This window comes from Ips typographus, linkage group LG5 (assembly GCF_016097725.1).
Source record: "Ips typographus isolate SLU linkage group LG5, UJ_Ityp_2.0, whole genome shotgun sequence".
In the NCBI taxonomy this organism is placed as follows: Eukaryota; Metazoa; Arthropoda; class Insecta; order Coleoptera; family Curculionidae; genus Ips; species Ips typographus.
Window position 1 is genome coordinate 12,610,769 of NC_138426.1, and position 24,004 is coordinate 12,634,772.

At 34.8% G+C, this 24,004-nt stretch overlaps 4 protein-coding genes across 12 annotated transcripts; 1 reads left to right on the forward strand and 3 right to left on the reverse strand.

The window, feature by feature from the left end:
* Positions 1-10,007: 10,007 nt before the first annotated feature.
* Positions 10,008-11,900, reverse strand: LOC145729984 (putative cytochrome P450 28a5). 2 transcript variants are annotated; one of them, XM_081980997.1, is made up of 6 exons: positions 11,671-11,900; positions 11,345-11,582; positions 10,999-11,294; positions 10,594-10,940; positions 10,280-10,546; positions 10,008-10,224 (listed from the first exon to the last, which is right to left on the reverse strand). In XM_081980997.1, exons 1-6 carry the CDS (start codon positions 11,892-11,894, stop codon positions 10,055-10,057), a joined length of 1,542 nt encoding a protein of 513 aa, XP_081837123.1. In that variant the 5' UTR covers positions 11,895-11,900; the 3' UTR covers positions 10,008-10,054. The 2 variants fall into 2 exon arrangements, with proteins under 2 accessions (XP_081837123.1, XP_081837121.1); XM_081980995.1 differs by having other exon boundaries at positions 10,594-10,943; positions 11,671-11,898.
* Positions 11,901-13,165: 1,265 nt separating this feature from the next.
* RpS11 (ribosomal protein S11) lies at positions 13,166-15,892 on the forward strand. 3 transcript variants are annotated; one of them, XM_081981007.1, is made up of 5 exons: positions 13,183-13,209; positions 13,452-13,574; positions 14,560-14,765; positions 14,831-14,963; positions 15,855-15,892. In XM_081981007.1, exons 1-4 carry the CDS (start codon positions 13,198-13,200, stop codon positions 14,952-14,954), a joined length of 465 nt encoding a protein of 154 aa, XP_081837133.1. In that variant the 5' UTR covers positions 13,183-13,197; the 3' UTR covers positions 14,955-14,963; positions 15,855-15,892. The 3 variants fall into 3 exon arrangements, with proteins under 3 accessions (XP_081837134.1, XP_081837133.1, XP_081837132.1); XM_081981008.1 differs by lacking the exons at positions 13,452-13,574; positions 15,855-15,892 and adding an exon at positions 13,622-13,738 and having other exon boundaries at positions 13,166-13,209; positions 14,831-14,995; XM_081981006.1 differs by lacking the exon at positions 15,855-15,892 and having other exon boundaries at positions 14,831-14,995.
* On the reverse strand, positions 15,048-15,817 carry LOC145729993 (uncharacterized). Of its 2 annotated transcripts, none has more exons than XM_081981010.1 (3): positions 15,548-15,817; positions 15,418-15,488; positions 15,048-15,364 (listed from the first exon to the last, which is right to left on the reverse strand). In XM_081981010.1, exons 1-3 carry the CDS (start codon positions 15,659-15,661, stop codon positions 15,199-15,201), a joined length of 351 nt encoding a protein of 116 aa, XP_081837136.1. In that variant the 5' UTR covers positions 15,662-15,817; the 3' UTR covers positions 15,048-15,198. The 2 variants fall into 2 exon arrangements, with proteins under 2 accessions (XP_081837136.1, XP_081837135.1); XM_081981009.1 differs by having other exon boundaries at positions 15,418-15,491; positions 15,548-15,807.
* Positions 15,893-15,936: 44 nt separating the features above from the next.
* LOC145729975 (ATP-dependent RNA helicase DHX30-like) lies at positions 15,937-23,958 on the reverse strand. Of its 5 annotated transcripts, XM_081980981.1 has the most exons (13): positions 23,800-23,958; positions 22,070-23,166; positions 21,735-21,945; positions 21,408-21,678; positions 21,199-21,350; positions 18,646-18,943; positions 18,444-18,596; positions 18,175-18,392; positions 17,845-18,121; positions 17,577-17,769; positions 17,322-17,508; positions 17,196-17,269; positions 16,826-17,142 (listed from the first exon to the last, which is right to left on the reverse strand). In XM_081980981.1, the coding sequence occupies exons 2-13, from the start codon at positions 23,119-23,121 to the stop codon at positions 16,977-16,979; spliced, it is 3,252 nt and encodes a 1,083-aa protein (XP_081837107.1). In that variant the 5' UTR covers positions 23,122-23,166; positions 23,800-23,958; the 3' UTR covers positions 16,826-16,976. The 5 variants fall into 5 exon arrangements, with proteins under 5 accessions (XP_081837106.1, XP_081837104.1, XP_081837107.1 ...); XM_081980980.1 differs by lacking the exons at positions 16,826-17,142; positions 17,196-17,269; positions 17,322-17,508; positions 23,800-23,958 and adding exons at positions 15,937-16,253; positions 16,307-16,377; positions 16,437-16,623 and having other exon boundaries at positions 22,070-23,348; XM_081980978.1 differs by lacking the exons at positions 16,826-17,142; positions 17,196-17,269; positions 17,322-17,508; positions 23,800-23,958 and adding exons at positions 15,937-16,253; positions 16,307-16,380; positions 16,437-16,623 and having other exon boundaries at positions 22,070-23,348.
* Between the last annotated feature and the right edge of the window lie 46 nt (positions 23,959-24,004).

Consider the following 24,004-nt stretch of genomic DNA (forward strand, 5'->3'; position numbering starts at 1 on the left):
CTGAACACATAATTCCTGACAGTTTTAGTAATAACTCACACGAAAATTCACTCTTTTACCTGTTTAGTTTCAGAAATAATAAAGTTTGTGTCGTAGGGAGTTCTTTGGGATTTCCTTAAGTCTAGCCTTGTGACAACTAGGTAAGGAGACAATGTAGAACTGTCTGAATTTTGGATACATTATTCCTGACAGTTTGAGTAATAATTCTTCTGATAGTTCTAGACATATTAAAATCATTGTCATTTTAGATGCTCAAGCTGTAGGGATCTAATATGGAGTTGTTTTCTCTCTGGAAAAACAGTGACACCTCAATCTAAAACTGCATCGATACCTATGAACCATAACAAGACAGGATGTAAACCGTTGGACAGTAATGAGCAGAAAATCGAGTAACTCATCCTGACCTAATGAACGTCTCCTCCCTCCTGTCTGTATGGTTCTCGAGCAGGGGTCATCACGATCCGCTTCTAATAAGGAACCCAGAAGGGTCATAGGAACCTCGCACCAGAGCAACTTTTCCGGTTACGTAATTTTCGTTACCTAGTGGCACAGTAACATGATTTTCGGGCCAAATAGAGCCACTTTAAGCCATTAGAGACCCACGATGGTTCGCTAGGAACCAAGCCCATACGATGTTGGGTTAATTAGTTTCTGACACGAACAGTTTTTTTTTTTTTTGGTTCACGTCTGCTAGATTTGATGGAAATTATCGGTTAATTTGCTTTTAAAATTGTTGATTGTTGTTTTTAGTTTGTAACTCATTTTCTGTAGTATATACGAAAACAATTATTTAAATTTTTTAAATTCTTTTTTTCCTGCTTTACATTTTGGCGCTTGTTCCAGCTGACCTTCCCAATCCATTAAGTCTAATCCGAAACTGAAAACAATGATAATAGCTAATTAAAGTGACTAAAGGTGGGTTTACACACAATATAAGAGAGAAAGCCATCTATTTTTCACAGACTACACAGTATATAGATTTCATTACAATACAATAATGAATTGATAAGTGCGCTCATTGTCTTTGTCGTATGACTAATGGAACTTACTATTTTAAATTCTATTATTAATGGATTATAGGGCTTGTGTGCACAGTACTGTAGGTAGTTAAACCGCTTAAGTGCTATCAATTAATTATAAAGTTAATTTAAAAAACAGTGTTGCCAGATTATTACATTTTTTATTAGTCAGCAACATTGACTGATAAATAAGTAGAACATGGTAAAACATAAAAAGCTTAAACAGACCAAACTAATTCACTAGATAATGTTTATTATTATGTATCATAAACGTAGGTAAATTTCGCAAAACTCGCGTAGCGTGCCTGTAAACCGTTACCTTGGAGTAAAATTTGCACAAAAATGTCGCAATGGACATATAAATATGGTTAATTACCTGACACTCCTTCTCTTTGCGAATATCTTTCGGTTGACTCTAATCTAATTCATGGCATTGTGTTTGGCCAAAGCGTGCACCGGGAGGATTATTGATTTTATGCAGTAAAACACGTCGACGTGGAGGATTTGCTGGGGCTTTTATCAGTGCTAATCAGGCGATCGTTTCATTAAATAGAGCAGAAAATGGAGAGAAATTAAGTTGGAAAGGATATTGTGATTGCAATGTGGCAACCCTGTGAAAGTTATGTTAAAAATAATAAAAGAGAAAATGTTCTAGAGTTTGAAAGATTGTCTTTCAAAGTATTTGAACTTGATGTTCTTCACGTAATTTTTTAGTCAGTCTGATTAAAATCTTGTGATCAACTGTCAATGACACTTATTTATCTCTATTTCTGTCTAGAGCATCAATTTCAATTGTTCTCTCTTGTATAATTTTGAGGTGACAGCTTTACAACCAAAAAACTGCTTTCACATTACTCTCAGCAGAGGTGGGGTAAACAATATTTTGCAACTCAACGGTAAATGTCAAGAAAGTCTGTTATGTGTATAATTATTGGAGTTTTTACTACTCGATTTGGTGGTTGTAGATGTTAAAACTGGCCTTAAAAAAGTATAAACATGAATGCGCAGAAAAGATTTACATCTCGTAAAAATGCTAATTGAAGTACAGTCGTAAAACGTGTACTTCAAACTAAATGAAACGACTTCCTAACCGTGTCGAAGACCATCCAATCAATCAATACTGGGGAAAAAAACTTTTCCAAATAGAAGAAGACGACCTGGACGAGCTTCTTCTTGTGTTTCCGCTGCTCACACAACTTTTATTAAAATCTCTTGGCAATGGACAAAAAAAAAACACTTTTAATAACGTAATGACTTGGGAAAACAGACTGGAGGATGTGTAATGTGGTGTTACTACGGCCTTGCCGAGACGCAATTCCGAACTAAATTACACCAGAACGCGTTTTATTACCACTAATTGAATGAGACAATTCACAAACTAAAACCTAATATTCCGGGATATGCTGCATATTTAATGGAAAGTTGATGAGTGGTCTCGTCGGGAGTGTGAATTTATTTAGCCAACCTGTATTTAGTTGGGGGCTTAATTGAAAACTGGAGCGCTCCGATCAGTGGCGTAGATAAGGTAGGCAAATTACACGGTGCCAGCCATTAAATTATAGAGCTGCCTACTGTATTGAGACGACCGCCTTTATCATTTTCTCCTTCTTTCGAAACTGCAAATATCATTTTGCTTTATTAGTACACTGCTACTTGAGTAAATCACAGCATTGTTTCGTAGTTTGTGATTGGTCAAGAAAAACCAGCAAACTGAAAGCTGCTGTTTTTAATAATTATGGGCGTTAATTTACTGTGACTTGTTATTTACCGGTAAAGTAAAATTCTGTATGACAGGAAAATTTACCAATTATACCTAAAATCCTCATTAAATTTCCTGTCAAATAACATGGAAAACACTACAAAATTTGGTACAGTCAGGAAGAAAAGCGGTGTCAAAGTTTTAAAACTGTCAGAAACACAATTTGAAAGAACAGAGACAAAATCGCCTGTAAAACCCACTTGGAGTAAGAAAATGACTGTTTTAAGTACATTTTTGGAATCCTCATTAAATTTCCTATCTAATAACATGGAAAACACTAGAAAATTTAGTACAGTCAGGGAGAAAAGCGGTGTCAAAGTTTTTAAACTACCAGAAACACAGTTTGAAAGAACAGAGACAAAATTGCCTGTAAAACCCACTTGGTGTAAGAAAATGACGGTTTTAAGTACATTTTTGGAATCCTCATTAAATTTCCTATCTAATAACATTGAAACACACTACAAAATTTGGTACAGTCAGGGAGAAAAGCGGTGTCAAAGTTTTGAAACTGCCAGAAACACAGTTTGAAAGAACAGAGACAAAATCGCCTGTAAAACCCACTTGGAGTAAGAAAATGAGGTTTTTAAGTACATTTTTGAAATCCTCATTAAATTTCCTATCTAATAACATGGAAAACACTACAGAATTTGGTACAGTCAGTGAGAAAAGCGGTGTCAAAGTTTTTAAACTGCCAGAAACACAGCTTGAAAGAACAGAGATAAAATTGCCTGTAAAACCCACTTAGAGTAAGAAAATGACTGTTTTAAGTACATTTTTGGAATCCTCATTAAATTTCGTATCTAATAACATGAAAAACACTACAAAATTTGGTACAGTCAGGGAGAAAAGCGGCGTCAAAGTTTTTAAACTGCCAGAAACACAGCTTGAAAAAACAGAGACAAAATTGCCTGTAAAACCCACTTCAAGTAAGAAAATGACGGCTTTAAGTACATTTTTGGAATCCTCATTAAAATTCCTATCTAATAACATGGAAAACACTACAAAATTTGGTACAGTCAGGGAGAAAAGCGGTGTCAAATTTTTAAACTACCACAGTTTGGAAGAACAGAGACAAAATTGCCTATAAAACCCACTTGGAATAAGAAAATGACGGTTTTAAGCACATTTCTGGAATCTTTATTAAATTTCCTATCCAATAGCCTAAAAAAATATCACTAAATTCGGTACAGTCAGGGAGAAAAGTGCTACCAAAATTTGAAAACACAGTCAGCGACAAAATCGTCTGTTAAACTCACTTGGAGTGAGAAAATGACAGTTTTAAGCACATTTTTGGAATCCTCATTAAATTTCATATCCAATAGTCTAAAAAAAACACTAAAAAATCGAGTATAGTCAGTTAGAAAAACAGTGTCAAAATTTGAACTGCTAGAAATACAGTTTGAAAGGACAGTCAAGGACAAAATCGACTGTAAAACCCACTTGTAGTGTGAAAATGACAGTTTTAGGCACATTTTTGGAATCGTTATTAAATTTCCTATCCAATAGCCTAAAAAAATATTACTAAATTCGGTACAGTCAGGGAGAAAAGTGCTGCCAAAGTTTGAAAACACAGTCAGCGACAAAATCGTCTGTTAAACTCACTTGGAGTGAGAAAATGACAGTTTTAAGCACATTTTTGGAATCCTCATTAAATTTCCTATCCAATAGTCTAAAAAAACACTAAAAAATCGAGTAGTCAGTTAGAAAGGTCTGTGTTACTACAGCTTAAAACTCACACAACACTTAGATTAAAACAACATGGGTTGTAATCGGTTACTCCGCGCTAGTCAACCAAACTCAAATTTGACAATTTTGTAACGTGACGCTATATTGTATATAATCAGTACAGTCACGTGATAACTGTCAGATTATCGTCTGATTGGTGAAAAGAGGAATAACCAAACTTAGTCATTGGAGGCGAGTTCAAGCATTTAATTTACCGATTATTGAGTAAACTGAGTGACTGTAAAAGTAGATTAAGTTGCTGACGTCAACACGATCTAGATTTTTCTTCGTCGCTGAACATAAAGTCGTAGTTTATGCTATTATCAGGTCGGAGGTGGCTATAATAACCTTTAGCTCGTACACCAGAGCTGACATTTTTCGATCCACATCGTGACGCGACCGTTCAGCCTTCCTAAATGTCAGGGATAGAAACAGACCCAGTTCACTTGTTTCTCAAAAGCCATTGACCTTATTTCCCTACGGGATAATGAAGCCCGTTCAAGTAGCACATCATTATACTATACTAGGAAAACGTCCCATAAAATGTTTTCTTCACGGCCTACGGCCTACACACCTAATACAGCTGTAGTACTTTTCATAATCTTTCGAATCCTTCTAAAATAGGAAAAATTACATTTTTGGTCAAATGTACAGCAATTCTGAACAAAGCCTCAAGTAGTAGTAGGTCATTCACCATTGAATGACCACAACCGAAACTGTCTTCTTGATCAAAATCAGCAGGGGTACAATTTGAAAATCAAAATGTACAGGTTGTATTCAATTTTATGGCCGGACCACACGTAAACCTTCCTTCGACTGACTATAAACAACACCCTCCTAAACTAATTGACTTTAAATGTAATCAAAACCCGTTGAAACAGGTAATAAAATTAAATACATTATGGCGTGGCCTAAACAGGTACCTGAAAATCATAGAACAGTGTGGTTGGTCAAAAAATCATCATTAATTATACAGGGGGATTTTTGCAATTTATTTTTACAAAAATAATATTAAACTGGAAAGTAGAAAGTCTTGCAATCGTTTCTATAATAAGTGTTTGTTTATTTGTCAACAAACGACCGAGACAGTTTACAAAATCGGCATAATTAAAAAATTAGTGAGATACTCTTTATTTCTGCTGAAATTCAGCAAGAAGCAACTTATCTGCTACCAACGAAAAGTAAAAGTATATACGAGAAGGAATTGGTGGAATTCAACAACTGAAGAAAAAAAGGGGTATATAGCAGAAGGAGCTTCTTCTTCTTCATATTTAAGATCTCGCAATCTGTTAGTTTTGCAGGTTCCTCCGGATCAGTTCCTGGAAGGTGGACTGCCAGCTGTCCTTCCATCTCTTGGTGGTCTTCCTGGTGCTCTTTTTCCTATTGGTTTCCCTTGAAGTGCTCTTCCATTCTTCTCACGTGAAAGTACCAATATCTTTTTCTTTGTCTCCCCCATCTTACGATGTCTTGCACCCCACATTGTTCCCTAATGTCAGTGGTCCTAATTCGGTCTATTCTTGTTTTTCCCATTATAGCCCTGTGCGTTTTCATTTCGGCTTCTCGAAGCATTCTTTCCGTAGGTATTTCCGATGTTTCTAAAATTTTTTTGTAGAGGATTTTTAGATGTTTTCCTAGTTCAGGTCCGGCATATTTCAGAAGTTCGTTTGTGATCAGGTCTTTCCCGGGAGCTTTTCTGTTTTTCAAATTTTTTAATTTTTGCCACTACCTCTTCTTCGTTCAGTGTTATTTGATGGTTTGTCTCGTAGTTTTCGATGCATGTGGCTTCTTCGGTGTTATAGAGTTTCCTGAAGTATTTTTCCCATACATCTTTTGAGCATCTTTCATATTTTCTCCTGTGCTCCATATAGGTCGTGATCCATATAGCTTGGAAATTTTGCCCAGTAATCTCGTTTTATGGCTTTGATTCTGGAATTGATTCTGTTTCTCACTTCTGTATATTCGGAGTATTTTTCTGGCGTTGGTGAGCTCCTGTATATGGGATAGGATTTCTTTTTCTGTTGTGAAAGTTCTTTAACTTCGTGACAGACCCTTTTATCAATGGATTCTTCGGCTCTCTCTTCTGCAGAAGGAGCAATTACAAAAAAGGTTCCATTATCTAATTTTTTTAATGTGAAGTAACAGTGTGCTGCTTCTTCCCATGTGCATAGAAGTATTAATTTTTAAGAAAAGCACCGTATCAGGAATATTTACAAGTTAAGGTAGGAAGTTCACAGAATTTTACTAGCAAAACCGATCATTCATTTGAGTCTAAAACAGTTAATTCATTCCGAGTGCGGATTAGCATAAATGCATAATTAACGTTGCATATCCTTTAGTTTATGCATTAGCGCAATATAAAAACCCGTTAACTTATATTATCATTCGGTCTTTGTTTTTTGAGCTGCTCAAAATGCATCAGGCCGAGCACAATGCATTATTTATCGCCTCTTCGGCTGATTGGTTTGTCAAAGAGAAACGGACGTCGTTGACGGCTTGCGTATGGAATTAATTGGGTTTTTGCACTCCATTTTTGGCTTTCTCATCGAATGCAACTTCCTCGAAAAGTTCCTGAAGGTTTCGACCGGTTTTTTGACCAAAAAACGACCTGGCAAACATATCTGGCAAGTTTGCATGCCTGAGACACATTTGCTCGTTTTATCTGTAATCAGTTTGGTTTAGACTTGGTTTGCTCTCTCGTATAATTTTAACGAGTTGCAGTTTAGATCAGCCGTTTAAAGATATTGTTAAGTCAACATTGTTTTATAGTTTTCTTAAGGTAAACAAATTTGTTAGCTACAGTTGGATGAAATACTTTAACATCCTACTCAAAAACAATTCGACAAATATCTTATGGGCGTTGGTTACTCGGTCAACTTAGGCCTGCCGATTCAAATTGCATTTTTTCGTAAAGACATAACTCCGATTTAGCAAACGGGCGTTAATTCTATTACGTATTGCGCTATTTTACGCTACATTTAGCTTAGTCATTAATGAAGCAGCGTTCCGATTACCTTATGGCCGTTCGCTTCTGGGTAAAATGGGCACGGTACGAAAATATTCAATTAGATTTTTTTTTTGCGATTTAACGTTGGTAGCTGTAGGGTTCGTTGGCGTATAAGTTTTACGTGCGTTTGAAATGGCATTCAAGGCTGACAATTCTCCTGCAAGAAACTAGGACAAAGAGCGCATCTTGACAGATCGATTCCGTGTAAACTTGCACAAAACTAAAATTAGATCAGAAATTAACAAAGGTGAAAACCAGACGTAACACGGAATCGTTATATGCGAATAACACGCGATGGAACTGGCGTAGAAGGAAATTCGATTTGAAACTTTTCCTATAATAATGCAGGCTACCATAATTACACTTTCAAACACAAATTTAACATTTTTCTAGCTTCACACACAACTCAAAATGTGTTAGAATAGCTAAACTTTCCAGTAACTTTCTAGGTTTTCAACTTGATTACTTACATATGTAAAATGAGTAATCGTGGATTAACGTCATCCAATTTCCACATACTGAAATACTGGACAGTCATTGGATTTGTTGACCTAAATATAACCAGTTTCAGGTCTGAAGACAGTTTAAAGTCCTGAAACTATACTTCCAGTGATATTTCTCCCAGAATTGGCAAATCAACCATTTCAGCATCGAATTTTAATTGAAAAGTTGAATTTTTTAAGTTTTTAACCACTGAAAATTGTAGTTTTAAATAAAGAGTCTAAAAATAACCAGTTTCATGTCTAAAAACAGTTTACAATCCTACAACTAGACTTTCAGTGGTATTTCTCCCAGAATTGGCAAATCAACCATTTCAGCATCGAATTTCAATTGAAAAGTTGAATTTTTTAAGTTTTTAACCACTGAAAATTGTAGTTTCAAATAAAGAGTCTAAAAATAACCAGTTTCATGTTTAAAAACAGTTTACAATCCTACAACTAGACTTTCAGTGGTATTTCTCCCAGAATTGGCAAATCAACCATTTCAGCATCGAATTTCAATTGAAAAATTGTGTTTTTAAGATTTTTAAGTACTGAAAATTGTAGTTTTAACTAAAGAAACGTCTTCAGAGCTAGAAATTAACCAGTTTCAGGTCTGAAAACCATTTAAAATTTTGAAACTAGACTTTAAGTTGACATTCTTAAAAAGTTTACAAACTAGCCATTTTTCCATGGAATTTCAATTGAAAAGTTGCGTTTTTAAAGTTTTTAACCACTGAAAATTGTAGTTTTAAATAAAGAGTCTAGAAATAATCAGTTTCATGTCTAAAAACAGTTTACAATCCTACAACTAGAATTTCAGTGGTATTTCTCCTAGAATTGGCAAATCAACCATTTCAGCATCGAATTTCAATTAAAAAGATGTGTTTTATTTTGTTTTTTCAGTAAAACTTTGACACCCTGTATCTTTGTTATTGTTCGTATTTCGAAAAAGCGTCAAACGAAAAAAATATTTGTTTTTGAAGCCCTATTCGCAGCTGACAGGAAAGCCCCAACTTTGGAATCACCCTGTATACTTGTCCTTTTAAAATGGGATTTTATTTAAAAACTTGTGTTTTTAAGGTTTTCAATCACTGAAAATTGTAGTTTTTAACTAGACAAAAGGCATTTAGGTTTGTTTAATTTTGAACATGAAGATTTTTGTGTTTTGAAGAGTTCAGTATCTCGTTAACATGAAGAGCTAGAGGTTAAGAGTTTTGGCTCATTTAGAGTATTTTTATCTTTTTTGTAATGGCGATTTAGTGAAACTGTTTTAAAAAGTTACAACCTTTCAAGCACATGCACTTTAATGAGTGATTTTGGATTGGTTATCGTCCATTTGTGTTGGTCGATGGAAAATCTAAACATACATTTTTGGTTAAAATATTAAAAAAATCATATTTTTTGCACCAATTCTATTCCAAATGATAAAAACAATTTTTTAAATTTTCGAGATCCATACAAGGTATTCCATTTTTGTTCCAACGAAACCTTGCTGAATAGATGAAGAAATTGCAAAACCGATGTGGAGGAGCGTTAGAGGCATTAATCAGACGACTCGAACGAGATTAAGAGGCAATTTACAAGGAAAATCTTATCGGATACAGCCGTGAGAGTAAACCGTTGAACGCGCACTAAAAACCGAGTGATGGAACGGCGTCGTGATGGTGCGATACACCACGTCCCAGTATGATGAAACTGTTGGCACCCATCGACATGGTACCATGGGCACTCGGCCGTGTCGGTACCAAAGACAAATTTAACATATATACAGGGTTAACTAGATTACACCAAATAGTACTAAACCTGCGGAAGCCTGAATAGTTAAGCTTTTACACGTAAGATGATTCGCTTTTCTAATCGGGACGTGACGATAAATTGGCATGGCAAACTTCGTGTCATATGTACTAAATATAAAATCACCTTCATTAGCTAATGGTGTTCATCCTGTGCACTTCCGCAATCCAAGAATAGTGAGACAAACTGACTTAATGGTGTTGAAGGAACCAAAAGCAAGACAATGTGACTCAAACATATATTTCACTCTAACCACTCCAACAAGAAAGCTTTAAATCTCAATTTTCTTGTACCTAATCCAATACCCTCCTGCTACTTCATTAAGAAAACCAATACGGCAATATTTGATCGGCTTCTGCAATTTAGGGCTGACTGATAATTCGAAATGTTTTAAAATTGAGGCTGCTCCAAGTTTTATTTGCATTAATCCAAACCTTTTCCCTTAAATAAAAGCGTCAGTTAAAAAATGTGTGTAAAGTAGAAAAAGTTTGCGTACCAATGCATGCTCTAGGACCATCTCCAAAAGGATAGAAAGCGTTTTTCTGGAAGCTTTCCTTGTTCAGCATCCTTTCTGGTATGAACTGGTCGGGGTTTTCAAAATATTTACTGTCTTTTCCTAGCATTGAGTACGGTAGAGCCACCACATCGTCAGGTTTCAAAGTAACTGATAACGGTTTGAAATCAGGATTGTTGGAAGTGCACTCGAAAGTTTCAGTACAAAGCTTGGTAATGAAATCCACCGGAGGACGATACCTCAACGACTCTGTATCAATCAAAATAATGCCAATTTTAGATTGTAACATTTCTTACCATAAAAACAAGCATTTAACCAAGGCATTTCGTGTATAGCCTCATAAGTTAGTTCACCCTGATTCTCCTTTTCGTATTTGCGAATGTCATCTCGTATTTTTTCCTGGTATACCGGGTGCTCAGCCAAATTTAATAGCAGAAACGATAACACTAAAGAGGAAGTCTCGTAACCATCCATAAACACTGTACTAGCGTGACTAGTAACTTCGAAATTGCTCCAATTATGCTCTTTGCCCAAATCAATCAAAAACTGTAAATAGTCATTAGCCTCAACCTTATTTTCTTTCCGGTGCTTTATCACTTCAGATACTATTTTAACTAGATCTGCGTCAGGATTTCCACTAAGACTTCTTGAAAATACAACTACTTTTAGCATTTCAGTGTGATTTTCTTGACAGAACCTACTTGAAGGTCATCAAGTAGGAAAGCCATGGAAATACAGCCATTGCGCTCATCACTAAAGTTAAAAACGTGCCAGGGCTCAGAAACTTGTTGGCCAGTTTATTAAACTCGGAAATGTCTTCGTAGCTTTCAAACGACTTCCCATCTACACCAAAAGTGGTTTTAGCCACATTATCTATAGTCAATCGTTTGGTTAAAGCCCTTGTTTCAATCCCATCCGTTGTGGCTGTAGGGTGGTTTTCAATATACTTAACAAATCGTTCACTGATTTGCTTTAGTAAAGGAAATTGGTTTCTCATCTAAAATTGTTATTAGTTATGGCTAAACTGACTAATAAACGATATTATACCTTGCCACTGGTCAAACCAGGAGTCAGCATTTGCCTGATATTCTTCCATGCTTCATCGCGTTGAACGAAAGGGTTGTTTTTCATTAAAATATCGGAATCTTGTTCCACTGTGAATTCGTTGTATCTGAAAGACTTGAAATCTTTTACCAAAACTCGATTGACCAATTCCGGGTCTCTTATCAGTAAAACTGGGTTGGTCGCCCTGTAGAATCCCACAAAAGGGTACTCTTCGTATTTTCTGTACAACATAAAAAAAAAACCAAATTGGTAAATCCAGAGAAGAAACACGACTAATTAATAAAGAGTGGAAATATGAACAATCTTACTTGTAAATGTCCCTTATCGCTTCACCCAAAGTGCACCTGCCCAATAAATGCCATCCAATATTTCCAAATAAAGGCCATGGTGTAGGGCCAGGTATACCACGGTCATTCCAATGCGAATATTTTGGTTTTAGCCAATACCAGAAAAGAACTAATACTAAAACCACTAAGACCAGTAGCATAGCGACTTGTTTGATTGTGAGATAGTAAAAAACTGCATCACACATTTGCAATAACAAAGCTAAATTTGTTTACGTATATGATTCTAGGCAATAAAAATTTATTGACCGTCGTAATAATCTAAGGTCGGATGTAAGTATTTATCTTGTTAATTTTAATTTAAATCTAAAAATATATTATTTATATGTTTTCTCGTTTGATGTAACATTTTGGATGTAGCAAGTGCTATAGTAAACTGAATTGATTACTGATGGTAATGCAGCCAGAAGTTTAATACTGCTGGTGGTGGTTGTTGGTTCATATTGGTTTCCTAATATTATCAGTAGAGTCCGGATTAAAAATCAAAATAATTTTCTTCAAAAAAGCATACAAATCTGTAAAAAAGCACAAACGCTTTCAGAGATGCAACATTTTTTTTTGAATTCAACTTCTAGAATTTTTTTGAATATTTTAAATTGCTTTAGAAACATTCGAAAGATTTTAGACTGTTTTGAAAACTTTCAAAAGCTTTTTGAACTACTTGAGAGCATTTAGAAGGTTTTTGGACTGTTTAAACAGCATATTGAAGGTTCTGGAATGCTTTGGAGGCATTTGGAATCTCTTACACGGTTCATACAATTTTTTGGAAGCTTCTAAACTGCTTTAATATCTTCTGGGAGCTTCTATAGACTAGTTGAAAAGCGTTTGGAATCATTTAAACTGTTCTAAATGTTTTTGAAATCTTCTAGACTCTTTTGAAAGACTTCCGACTGCTTTAGAAGCATTTTGGAGTTTATGTAGTGTTTTGAAATTTTAAGACATGTGAATTTGATTCTTTGGAAGCTTTTAAACTGCTTTAGAAGCATATGGAAGCTTTTAGACTGCCTTGAAATTTTTCTAGACTAGTTAAAGATTATTTGGAAGCCTTTAGAGTGTTCTAAAAGCTTTTGGTAGGCTTTAGACATATTTTGGTGTTTCTGTAGTGTTTTTAAACATTTTTAGACTACTTTAGAAGCATTTGGAAGGTGTTTGGGGAGTTTAAAGAGCCTTTTGAAGGTTCTGGACTGCTTTTAAGACATTTGAAACCTTGTAGGCCGGTTTTAGAAACTTTTGGAAGCTGTTAAACTGCTTTAGAAGTATACGGAAGCTTTTAGACTGTTCTGAAAGCTTTTAGAAGCTTCTAGTAAGCTTTGCAAGTCTCTGAAGGTTGGTTGCTTTTATTATTTACCTGCTCTAATTATCAGAGACACTTGGACGTTACTTCGGAACGCACTTATTCTTGTCATATGTCAGTTTTGGACGCCACTGACGGCAGCGCCCCCGCTCGGCTCTCACTAGTCTCACTCTTCAAGTTTCTTTCGTATTGTCAACATGGCGGACCAAGTATGTATTTCTTCAATTTTTATTGTTATTTTACTAGTTTTTTAGTTATTTTTACTTACTCTTGTTTTAAAAAATGTTCTATTTACCACTAACCGTCTAGTTATAAGTTTTACGTAACTTTTTATGCAGTATATATAGGACAAATCCTATAAATTTGTAAGCCACGAACATTGTGGTTATGTATGCACGTGGTATTTCCCGTATTTCTCCTATTTCCTACTGCATTTTACCGATTTTTTTAGACTGAAAAAGCGTTCCAACGTCAACCGACGATATTTTTGAACAAAAAGAAGGGCGCCGGTGGTAAGAAGAAGTCGTTGCGCTACCACCGGGAAGTCGGGCTGGGTTTCAAGACCCCTAGAGAGGTACTTATTTACTGCTTTACTAATCTAGTGTTTTTTGTTTAATTTAGACCGAGCGTGCTTACCAAAAACAGCCGACAGTATTCGCAAACCCCAAAGCACAATCTAAAAAGAAGGTTGTAAGACTTTCCAGGAATGTGGGGCTGGGTTTTAAAACACCCAGAGAGGTAAAAAGTTTATTTAAATTGGGCATTGGTATCTTTGGTTGGACTTGCTGGGTGGTGACGGCTTGGGTTAGATTTCAACTCTGCTTTATTATGGATAAAGCAGATAGTTTAAGTAAAGTCTTGTACATAATGTAGTGGGGTTCTTTTGCTAGGATTTAATACAACAGTTAAGGGTCTACTGGCTTTAATCAAGTTAAAATATTTTATAACTTGGTTTCAATGCTCAAAACAATAGAGCACACTGGGGAATGATTTTTTTTAACTTGATTCAATTTTTTCATTGAAAATGTGGGCAGGTATTTGTGGAAAGTTTTGTTTGCTTTATAACCAATCTGAATAGCATTTACATCTGAAAACACACTGTTCTTCTTATCGAGTAATGTTGGTGAACCACCTTGTTGTAGGTTGGTTAAAAGACCAGTATTTGGTGCATTTAAGAAATTGGAGTGTAGACAATTTGTATCATGTTATACTGTTTTTTATAATGCCAATGTTGAGACTATCTTCTGTACTAATTTATGGCCAAAACAAGAAAATTTTAATCATGTTTGAAGAATACACATTTAGAAAGAACAACTAACAAAAATTATTCTTGTTTAGTAGTAGTAATAGCACACAAGAAGTTCCACCTTCAATCTTAACTTGGTTTTTTGGTAAAAGTTATTCTAAAGCAATAAATGTTTAAATAAAATCATTTCTAACTCTAAAATTCATGGAAAACAACTTGTTAATGATCAAGGTGGACACTTTTTGCTGAAACACATTGTACAGACTCTTAATGTGCTTACAGCAGTATGTAATCAATATTTTTTTGTATCAAGGCCATTGACGGTCATTACATTGACAAGAAATGCCCCTTCACTGGGAATGTGTCCATTCGTGGACGTATCCTGACCGGGGTTGTCCAAAAAATGAAGATGCAAAGAACCATCGTCATCCGCCGTGATTACTTGCACTACATCAGGAAATACAACCGATTCGAGAAGAGACATAGAAATATGTCCGTTCATTTGTCGCCCTGCTTCAGGTAAGATGTTTACTTGGAAATTTAAATGTGAAGACAATTATTAAACTGAGCATGTTTCTTTGCAGGGATGTGGAAATCGGAGACGTCGTGACTATTGGAGAATGCAGACCCCTTTCCAAGACCGTTAGATTTAATGTATTGAAAGTAACGAAGGGTAGCAGCTCCAAAAAGAGCTTTAAGAAGTTCTAAATTTACATACTAAAAATATGTAATAAACTTTTTTTAAGTTACTTAGAAAGTGAAATTATTTTCCTTCCATAGATTTAAGACCCTAAAACGCAATTTAAAACAAAAAAACTTTAATTCTTTACATCTAACATCACATAATAACAGAAATGTTTAAAAACTCTTATTAATACAGTTGTATTTCACTAGAGGAACGGAACAAAAGTACAGTAATAGTTAACCTTAAAATAATTCATAAAAATTAGTATTAATCGACTTTAACGTTTTCTAAAATAAGATTAACATTTTCCAAGATTCTGTCCCAACTGTTAAGAAAATCAGGGATTTCTTCTCCTCCGCAAGTGAGTTGGTATATTAAATATTTGTAGGAGGCTTGGATTGCCTTTCGGCAATCAATAATCAACTCTGCTTGTCTGAAAATAAAATAAAATCTAGCCTTGTATGAATTAAGTACTTAAAAACTTACTCTTTGCTGCAAACGAATTTTAACTTTGTGTCTTTAATCCGTACAACCACCGAGTTTTCTTCTTGTTCGTCCTGCTGAAAATTTACGCAGTTTCAAAAAAAAAAAAATTGCAAATTTAAATTCAAATTACCTGAATTTCCAAGTCTCTGCTGTCGAAAAGCATGAGAGAAATCGCCGGTATTAAACTACATTCTCTAACTATTGTGGTTCTTCGAATATTCGACCTGGTCTCCTGAATATACATCAGAAAGTTAGTTGGAAATTTGTGTCTTTTAAAGTTTACACTCTCTGATGATATGGTCGCTCTGTGGTTATTCCTGAAGTTATGATAGAAATATGAGTTTTTTATTTAAGAAGGAAAATTGACCTTTAAAAGAAATACTACCTTGGGGGTAGCAGCTCCAAAAAGAGCTTTAAGAAGTTCTAAATCTACATACTAAAACTATGTAATAAACTTTTTTTAAGTTACTTAAAAGTGAAATTATTTTCCTTCCATAGATTTAAGACACTAAAACACAATTTAAAACAAAAAAAGTTTAATTCTTTACATCTAACATCACATAATAACATAAATGTTTAAAAACTCTTATTAATACAGTTGTATTTCACTAGAGGAAAGGAACAAAAGTACAGTAATAGTTAACCTTAAAATAATTCATAAAAATTAGTATTAATCGACTTTAACGTTTTCTAAAATAAGATTAACATTTTCCAAGATTCTGTCCCAACTGTTAAGAAAATCAGGAATTTCTTCTCCTCCGCAAGTGAGTTGGTATATTAAATATTTGTAGGAGGCTTGGATTGCCTTTCGGCAATCAATAATCAACTCTGCTTGTCTGAAAATAAAATAAAATCTAGCGTTGTATGAATTAAGTACTTAAAAACTTACTCTTTGCTGCAAACGAATTTTAACTTTGTGTCTTTAATCCGTACAACCACCGAGTTTTCTTCTTGTTCGTCCTGCTGAAAATTTACGCAGTTTCAAAAAAAAAAAAATTGCAAATTTAAATTCAAATTACCTGAATTTCCAAGTCTCTGCTGTCGAAAAGCATGAGAGAAATCGCCGGTATTAAACTACATTCTCTAACTATTGTGGTTCTTCGAATATTCGACCTGGTCTCCTGAATATACATCAGAAAGTTAGTTGGAAATTTGTGTCTTTTAAAGTTTACACTCTCTGAAGATATGGTCGCTCTGTGGTTATTCCTGAAGTTATGATAGAAATATGAGTTTTTTATTTAACAAGGAAAATTGACCTTTAAAAGAAATACTACCTTGGGGGTAGCAGCTCCAAAAAGAGCTTTAAGAAGTTCTAAAGCTACATACTAAAATATGTAATAAACTTTTTTTAAGTTACTTAGAAAGTGAAATTATTTTCCTTCCATAGATTTAAGACACTAAAACACAATTTAAAACAAAAAAACTTTAATTCTTTACATCTAACATCACATAATAACATAAATGTTTAAAAACTCTTATTAATACAGTTGTATTTCACTAGAGGAAAGGAACAAAAGTACAGTAATAGTTAACCTTAAAATAATTCATAAAAATTAGCATTAATCGACTTTAACGTTTTCTAAAATAAGATTAACATTTTCCAAGATTCTGTCCCAACTGTTAAGAAAATCAGGAATTTCTTCTCCTCCGCAAGTGAGTTGGTATATTAAATATTTGTAGGAGGCTTGGATTGCCTTTCGGCAATCAATAATCAACTCTGCTTGTCTGAAAATAAAGCAAAATCTAGCATTGTTTGAATGAAGTACTTAAATACTTACTCTTTGCTGCAAACGAATTTTAACTTTGTGTCTTTAATCCGTACGACCACCGAGTTTTCTTCTTGTTCGTCCTGCTAAAAATTAACGCAGTTTCAAAAAAAAATTGTAAATTTAAATTCAAATTACCTGAATTTCCAAGTCTCTGCTGTCGAAAAGCATGAGAGAAATCGCCGGTATTAAACTACATTCTCTAACTATTGTGGTTCTTCGAATATTCGACCTGGTCTCCTGAATATACATCAGAAAGTTAGTTGGAAATTTGTGTCTTTTAAAGTTTACACTCTCTGATGATATGGTCGCTCTGTGGTTATTCCTGAAGTTATGATAGAAATATGAGTTTTTTATTTAATATAAAAAATTGACTTTTAAAAGAACTACTACCTTGTCACAAGTACATTGACATTAGTTTTCAACCGGTTTTTGACAATGTCCCAATTACGATGCTCCAGTACTTTTCCAGTCCCCGAGTACAGTACTGCTTTGACCAGTTCGTCATTGTCTGAATAGTCGTTAGCCGGTGGCATGCAGGGTTTCAAGCCATCGGTTAAATAGCCAAAATGCAGATCGTACAATTCTGAAATTTTTATGTAGCTTGGTGAGTTGCATTAAAAATTCTAGTGCACTTTTACTGCCTTAAAATGCTACTTACTTCGTACCGACTCTAACTTATAAGACACTAAATTAGTATCCTGACAAAATCGTTCAGCTTGGTAGCTATTTGAGCTTTCGACCAGTTCCAGCCATTTCTCAAACACACGCATCATAGCCAAGTGGTCAGACGTTTTGGAAAAGGCCGATTTCACCTTTTTCATCTGTTCTTTATCAGTCAAAGACATTGAGCCGAATATTCCGGTTTCTGAGGCAAATAGGGTTACAATATCCACAATAGGAGTAGTACATTTGAATACCACGCTGTTTATCATGGCCTAAATGATTGGACAATAGGTAAAGACTGGAAAAACTCATAAATAGTAATAACCTTGGCAAGACATGGTTCCAACTGGAATTTAGCTAAGGTTCGGCCCAACGGTGTCAATTTTTCGTTTTCATCCAGCAAATCTAGTTGTTTCAGTTCTTGAAGGGCTTTTAAAACAGCTCCCTCTTCAGGAGGTGTTATTAAACTGTTCATAAATTCCCTTGCATCCATATTGTTGCTGTACACTTTAGAATCCAGGACTACTTTGGTCAAAGACGTGTCTGTCAAGGATTTGGTTAAAACCTATTTGTTGAATTTCAACACCGACTTACTCAAAATCTCGGGTGCCGTGTAATCTGCCATTTTCTTGTAAAGCTCTTTGGTGTAGAGATGATAAGATTCACCGGGAGAACAACGACCTGCTCTACCGGCTCTTTGATTGGCGCTTGCCTTCGATATCCATGCCATATCCATCACGTTTATTCCTGTTTTAAGTCAGATTACACAAGAATAATCACACAATCAATTACTCACCTTTTTCAAAGTCAAAGTAGGCATTTTTAGACATCCCAGTGTCGATAACGTACACCACGTCATCTATAGTGATGCTAGTTTCGGCAATGTTGGTAGCCAAAATAATTTTCCTCACTCCGGGTGGAGGTTTCGAGAAAATCAAGTATTGTTCAGAGTCTTTTAGTTTCGAATGTACCAAATAAACGACCGCGTCTCGTTGGAAATTCAACAGTTTTTGGACTTTTCTCAAGTCTTCCCAACCTGGCAAAAATACCAGAATGGCCCCTTCAGGTTTTGTTTCATGGATACGTGTCACTAGCTGCAATTGTTTTAAAACGGTGTATTTTATTGATTTGTGATTATGATTGTCAAAATGATTATAGTTTTTGATTGGTATGGTTTGTGCAAAACTAGTGTATTTTTAGACGTATTTAAGAGCTTCTAGCAAATTTCAACATGACTCTAGAGAGAGATATTTAGAATGGTTTTCACAATTTAATACAATTATTGGAAGATTTTAAGATTCCTGTAGAAGCTTCTAAAAAATGCACGTCCAAAATGGTTCTAGAGGCATCTGACAATTTAAAACAATTCTTGGTTTAAGACATTTATAGAGACTTTTGGCACTTTTTAGAAGGCACTTGGAGGTCCCTGCGAGGGGTTACTCACTGCCCATTATTTGGGTCAAAAGATCCCAGAGAATCTCCTCAAATCTTAGATTGACCATAAACGAGTCAAATTCAGCAACCAATGTAGTCCCAATAACAGACGTAGAATGGCTCAAAAGTAACAAATATGCAGACTAAAACAAAACCGAAATAGGTCTTTGCTGGTTTTGAGATGAAAGAATACAATTTGGCACAAATTGACCACGAACGAGCCAAATTCAGTGTCCAATGTGGTCCCAACAGACGTAGAATGGCTCAAAAGTAATCTCTCTTAGATTTACTCGGATCTCCCCTTCAGATCTCTTATAATTCTTCAGATATCCTCAAGAATTTCCCCGTTATTCCCAGATCTTTTCAAATATCCTTAATTCTCCTCAATCACCAAAAAATCTCACCAGAATTTTTTCTAGTTTTTTTAAGGTTTATTGTTGTATATCAAACTAAATTACTAGTCACATGAGTATTACAAATCTGAGATCAAAAAATAGTTTGGTTTAAGTATAAATTGTAACAAAAAGTATTTGTGATTTGTTAGAAAATGTCAAGAAAAATGCTTTGCAATACCTACAATGTGTATTCAGGGAGTAGGAACAAAATTATGGGAAATGTTTTTTTTTTATAAATTACAGACTTGTGACACCACACGCCACTGGTAAAACAATAGTAAAATACAGGGTGTTTCAAATACGGTTGTTTTCAGTGGCCAAACTGTAATGCTTTAGGTATAGTACCTACTACAAAAAATGATGAAGTTTGAGATATTGTAATGAAAATTATTAATTTTATTAAAGTAAAAATTTGACTTTTAGCCAACCAGTGACGTGCGCAGTAAAGTTTTTCCGATTTGAGGCACGATTTAGGAGTAAAAAAAAATGGAATTGCAAGAAGTACAGTCCGATTCACTAAAGTTTACGACCACGTGACAAATGCAATTTTCTCGTATTTTACCGGGTGGTAACTTTCAAGGTAACCCATCATTGAGATCATCTTGAAAATCTCTTTTATGTCAAACAATGGGCTGAAAGATACCATACATTTTTGGTATTTGGCATTTTGTTCTAATGTGTGTATAACGGTTAGTGACATATTTACAAAAAAAAAAGGAAATGAAAAGTTTTAGTAATTTTGTAATATTTTGATTACCCCTGTAGATATCTTGGATTTTAAGACACATTTTGAACGGGCACTAAATGGCCCAACTTTTTCTCTATTTAACAAACCCTGTAACTGTTGCCATTTCCAAGATCTCAATGATGGGTCCCACCCTGTATACCTACTCTATTCAAAAACTAAGAGGAGTGATTGTAAATTAGATTGGTTAACATGTTATCCTTGTTTTTTCTTGTTATTGATAAAGAAAATACAAATACATTCAAGTCAAAAAGTTAAGTGAAACAAAAGTGCATGGCAACAACGCAATTATTCATGTCATAATATGCTTAGAATCTCCCCCTTGATTTCCTCAAAATATCCCCGAATTTCCTCAAATTTCTCCGAATCTCCTTTGGGTCCCTGGCAAATTTAATATGATCCTAGAGACCTCTGACAATGTAAAACAGTTCTAGGAAAGTTTAAAACAGTTGTAGAAGGCTTTGGAACTTTTTAGAAAGTTCTCAGTAGCATTTAGAGGTCTTTGTCATATTCAAAACGGTCTTAAGGGCCTATGACAATCTAAAACCACTCTGGGAAGATTTAATACACTTGTTAAGGCCTCTAGCACTTTTTAGAAGGTTTGCAATAGCCTTAGAGGCCTGTAACAATTTAAAACAGTTCTGGGAAAGTTTAAGACTCCTGTCTGACAACTTATGGTCATTACCATGACTGACACATTTTCGTCAATGTTTATGTTAAAAAAACAGTATAAAAAACGGTAATTCAATATTCAAAACCCAAATATTGTACCCACCTGAGCAACATCATCATGAGCAATCTGTGGAACACCTTTATTACACATATTCAATGTTTTTGAAAAATTTCCTTTCAAATCATCAAGAAAATGTCTTTTAATCGGATACGTAAATCCAGGGATGCTGAATATAGGTGCACCGTCAAAATATTCTGTTAGAAATTAAGTCAATTAGATTTACATGTTTTTACCAGAAAAAAAAAACTAACCTGAAAACTTTTCAGTGTCTATAGTTGCACTCATAACAATCAGCTTCAAATTGGTATTTTCCTTTAAAGCTTTCCTTAACAAATTTAATAGTAGATCAGTATTAACGTCTCGTTCGTGAGCCTCATCCAAAATTACGTGACTGAAACCCGTTAATTTGGGATCGTCTTGAATGTGTCGCAATAAAATACCGGTGGTGCAATACAAAATTCTACCGGTTTGATGTCGAAAATTCGCTTGTAAACGCACTTGAAAACCGACAATTTGACCGTTCTACAAGCAAAAAATGTCAAAACGTCAATTCTTAAAATAGATCGGAAAAAACTGACTTCCTCCATTCTTTCAGAAGCAACGCGTTTTGATAATGATATAGCAGCAATTCGTCTCGGTTGAGTACACGCTATTTTACAGTATTTTTCAGAATCCTCCCTAATCCATGATTCCAGAACATACTGCGGTACTCGGCTGGATTTACCACAACCCGGTTCTCCTTTTACAATGACGCAATTGTTGTTGTGGAGAAGGTCAATGAATGATTCCCTTGAAAAGTCAAATGTTCAAAACAAACAAGTATAAAACTGTAAAAGTTAATATTTTTTTATTTAACTTGAAATTAACCAGTCATCACCCTTACCAAAAAAATTATAAAACTACAATTACTTACTTGAATGAAGAAATTGGCAGCTCAATCTGTTCTTTGGCATAATACTTTTGATCACCCAAAAATTGTAGGTGCCTGGTTCTAAAATTGGAACCTCTACCCTCAATCACCATATCATCACCTCCAACCCCTTTTTCAAAATACTGTTCAACTACACCTTTAATTTCAGTATTAAAAACATTTATAATGTCCTCCATGCTCCTGACAGTTTTACGGTCAAGTGTGACTGTTGTTTGTTTCTGCTTATGCAGCTGCTTTATCTCAGCTTTCTGATATATCAAAGGTAAACCATCAGGACATATTTTAGATTTGCCCTGCAACACTTCCAGAACTTTGGCACAGGCCACTTTACTGGCCTCCTTCTTAGTGGCTGCTTTGACAGTAACTTTCATTGGTTCAGGCCATTTTAAATGATAGGTACAAGTCCACATTCCGTGTTTACCCTCTGACTTGTAGGTACATTCTGGTTTTAAAGATTTGTCCTTTAATTCTTCTACTAAAATTGTGTAGAAGTTGTTTAGGACATTTTTGGGATGTGGGAACTTTTTTAGTATTGGATAAATCTCTTTTAAGTCTTCCAAGTGTACTACAGTGGGAGTTTGAGGACTAGCCAAAGTTGGTTCTGCATTGGTTTGGTAATTTTGATTTTCATCTAACAGCCTGATATCAGTGTCATTTGATGGATTACTAGTTACCCTAGTTGATAGATGTCTGACCTGTTTTGTAGGGCATAACATGCCATAAGGTTCTAACACTCTTGATATACTGCACTTTTGAAAACTTTCTTGTAGTTTTTGTAGTCTAACATTTATACTGCTTTTTTCTGGTTTCTTCTTACAGTTTTGTTTCCTCCTGCTGTGATTTTCTTCAAGATTATCTCTTCTATATTCAAACTGCATGTGTTGACTTTGTGAACACATATAGTTTTCTCCAAAACTCTCCCGTCTAGGATGATAAAAAAGACTATCAGTCTGAGTATTGCTTTCAATAAACTGCTTTAGTGAATCCAGTCTGCTCCTGTAGGTTGCCACACGCTCCTTATCTAACTTGTTCATTCTGATTACCCCTTGTGGACTAGCACTGCAGAAATACCGGACTATCTGAAAAGGATCACTGCAATGCATTAACCTTGAGGATGTTCTATACTTTAGGGACAACATTGTAAAGATGTTTGTTGTTCTTTACCAACAACAAAAACTTGAAAAATGCAGTTTATTAAAAGTGAATATTTGAGTGAATGAAGGTGAGGTTAAAGTGCTAAACTTGTTTGGTTATGTTTTTTTATTCTGGAATCTGTGGTTAGGTTGCTAGGAAAGGCAGAATAAATGTCAACTGTCAAAGATGCTACAACAATTCTATTGGCTGATTTAAAATTTAAGTTTTAAGTGAATAATCAAAAAGGCGGGAACGAGATTACATATACATATTTTTATTTTTCTGAACATTGGAAAACTGACTCTAAAGTTATCCTAAAGTGATTTGCTAGGGCTTTTCGTTCACCGGTGGTACAGATTAGTGCTAGAGTTTTTTAGGCCTTCAGTGTGTTTTAACTTTAACAAAATAAAATAGGTAATATTAATTGACAAACTTAAAAGAGGCATGCTAATCTGAACATCTTCTAAAAAGACATTGTGATATTGTCGATTCACTGTTCCAATTATCGCCATTTTACATTCACTCTGGCCATGGCCACTATGGGGCTATAAACTAGATTATTATATTCATATACATACCTTCAAATTGCACCTTAACTAACCAAAGACAAGCTTTAACGCCCAAATATTAACACAAATATATTCTTAACGTAATTAACAAAAGCAAATTAAGCAAAACGCAAATTAACCACGACTGACTAAAAAACAGAAAGAGGATGAAACATAAATGACATAAAACAAGAAAACGGAAAAACAGGAATTGACAGTACAAAAAAAAATCTGA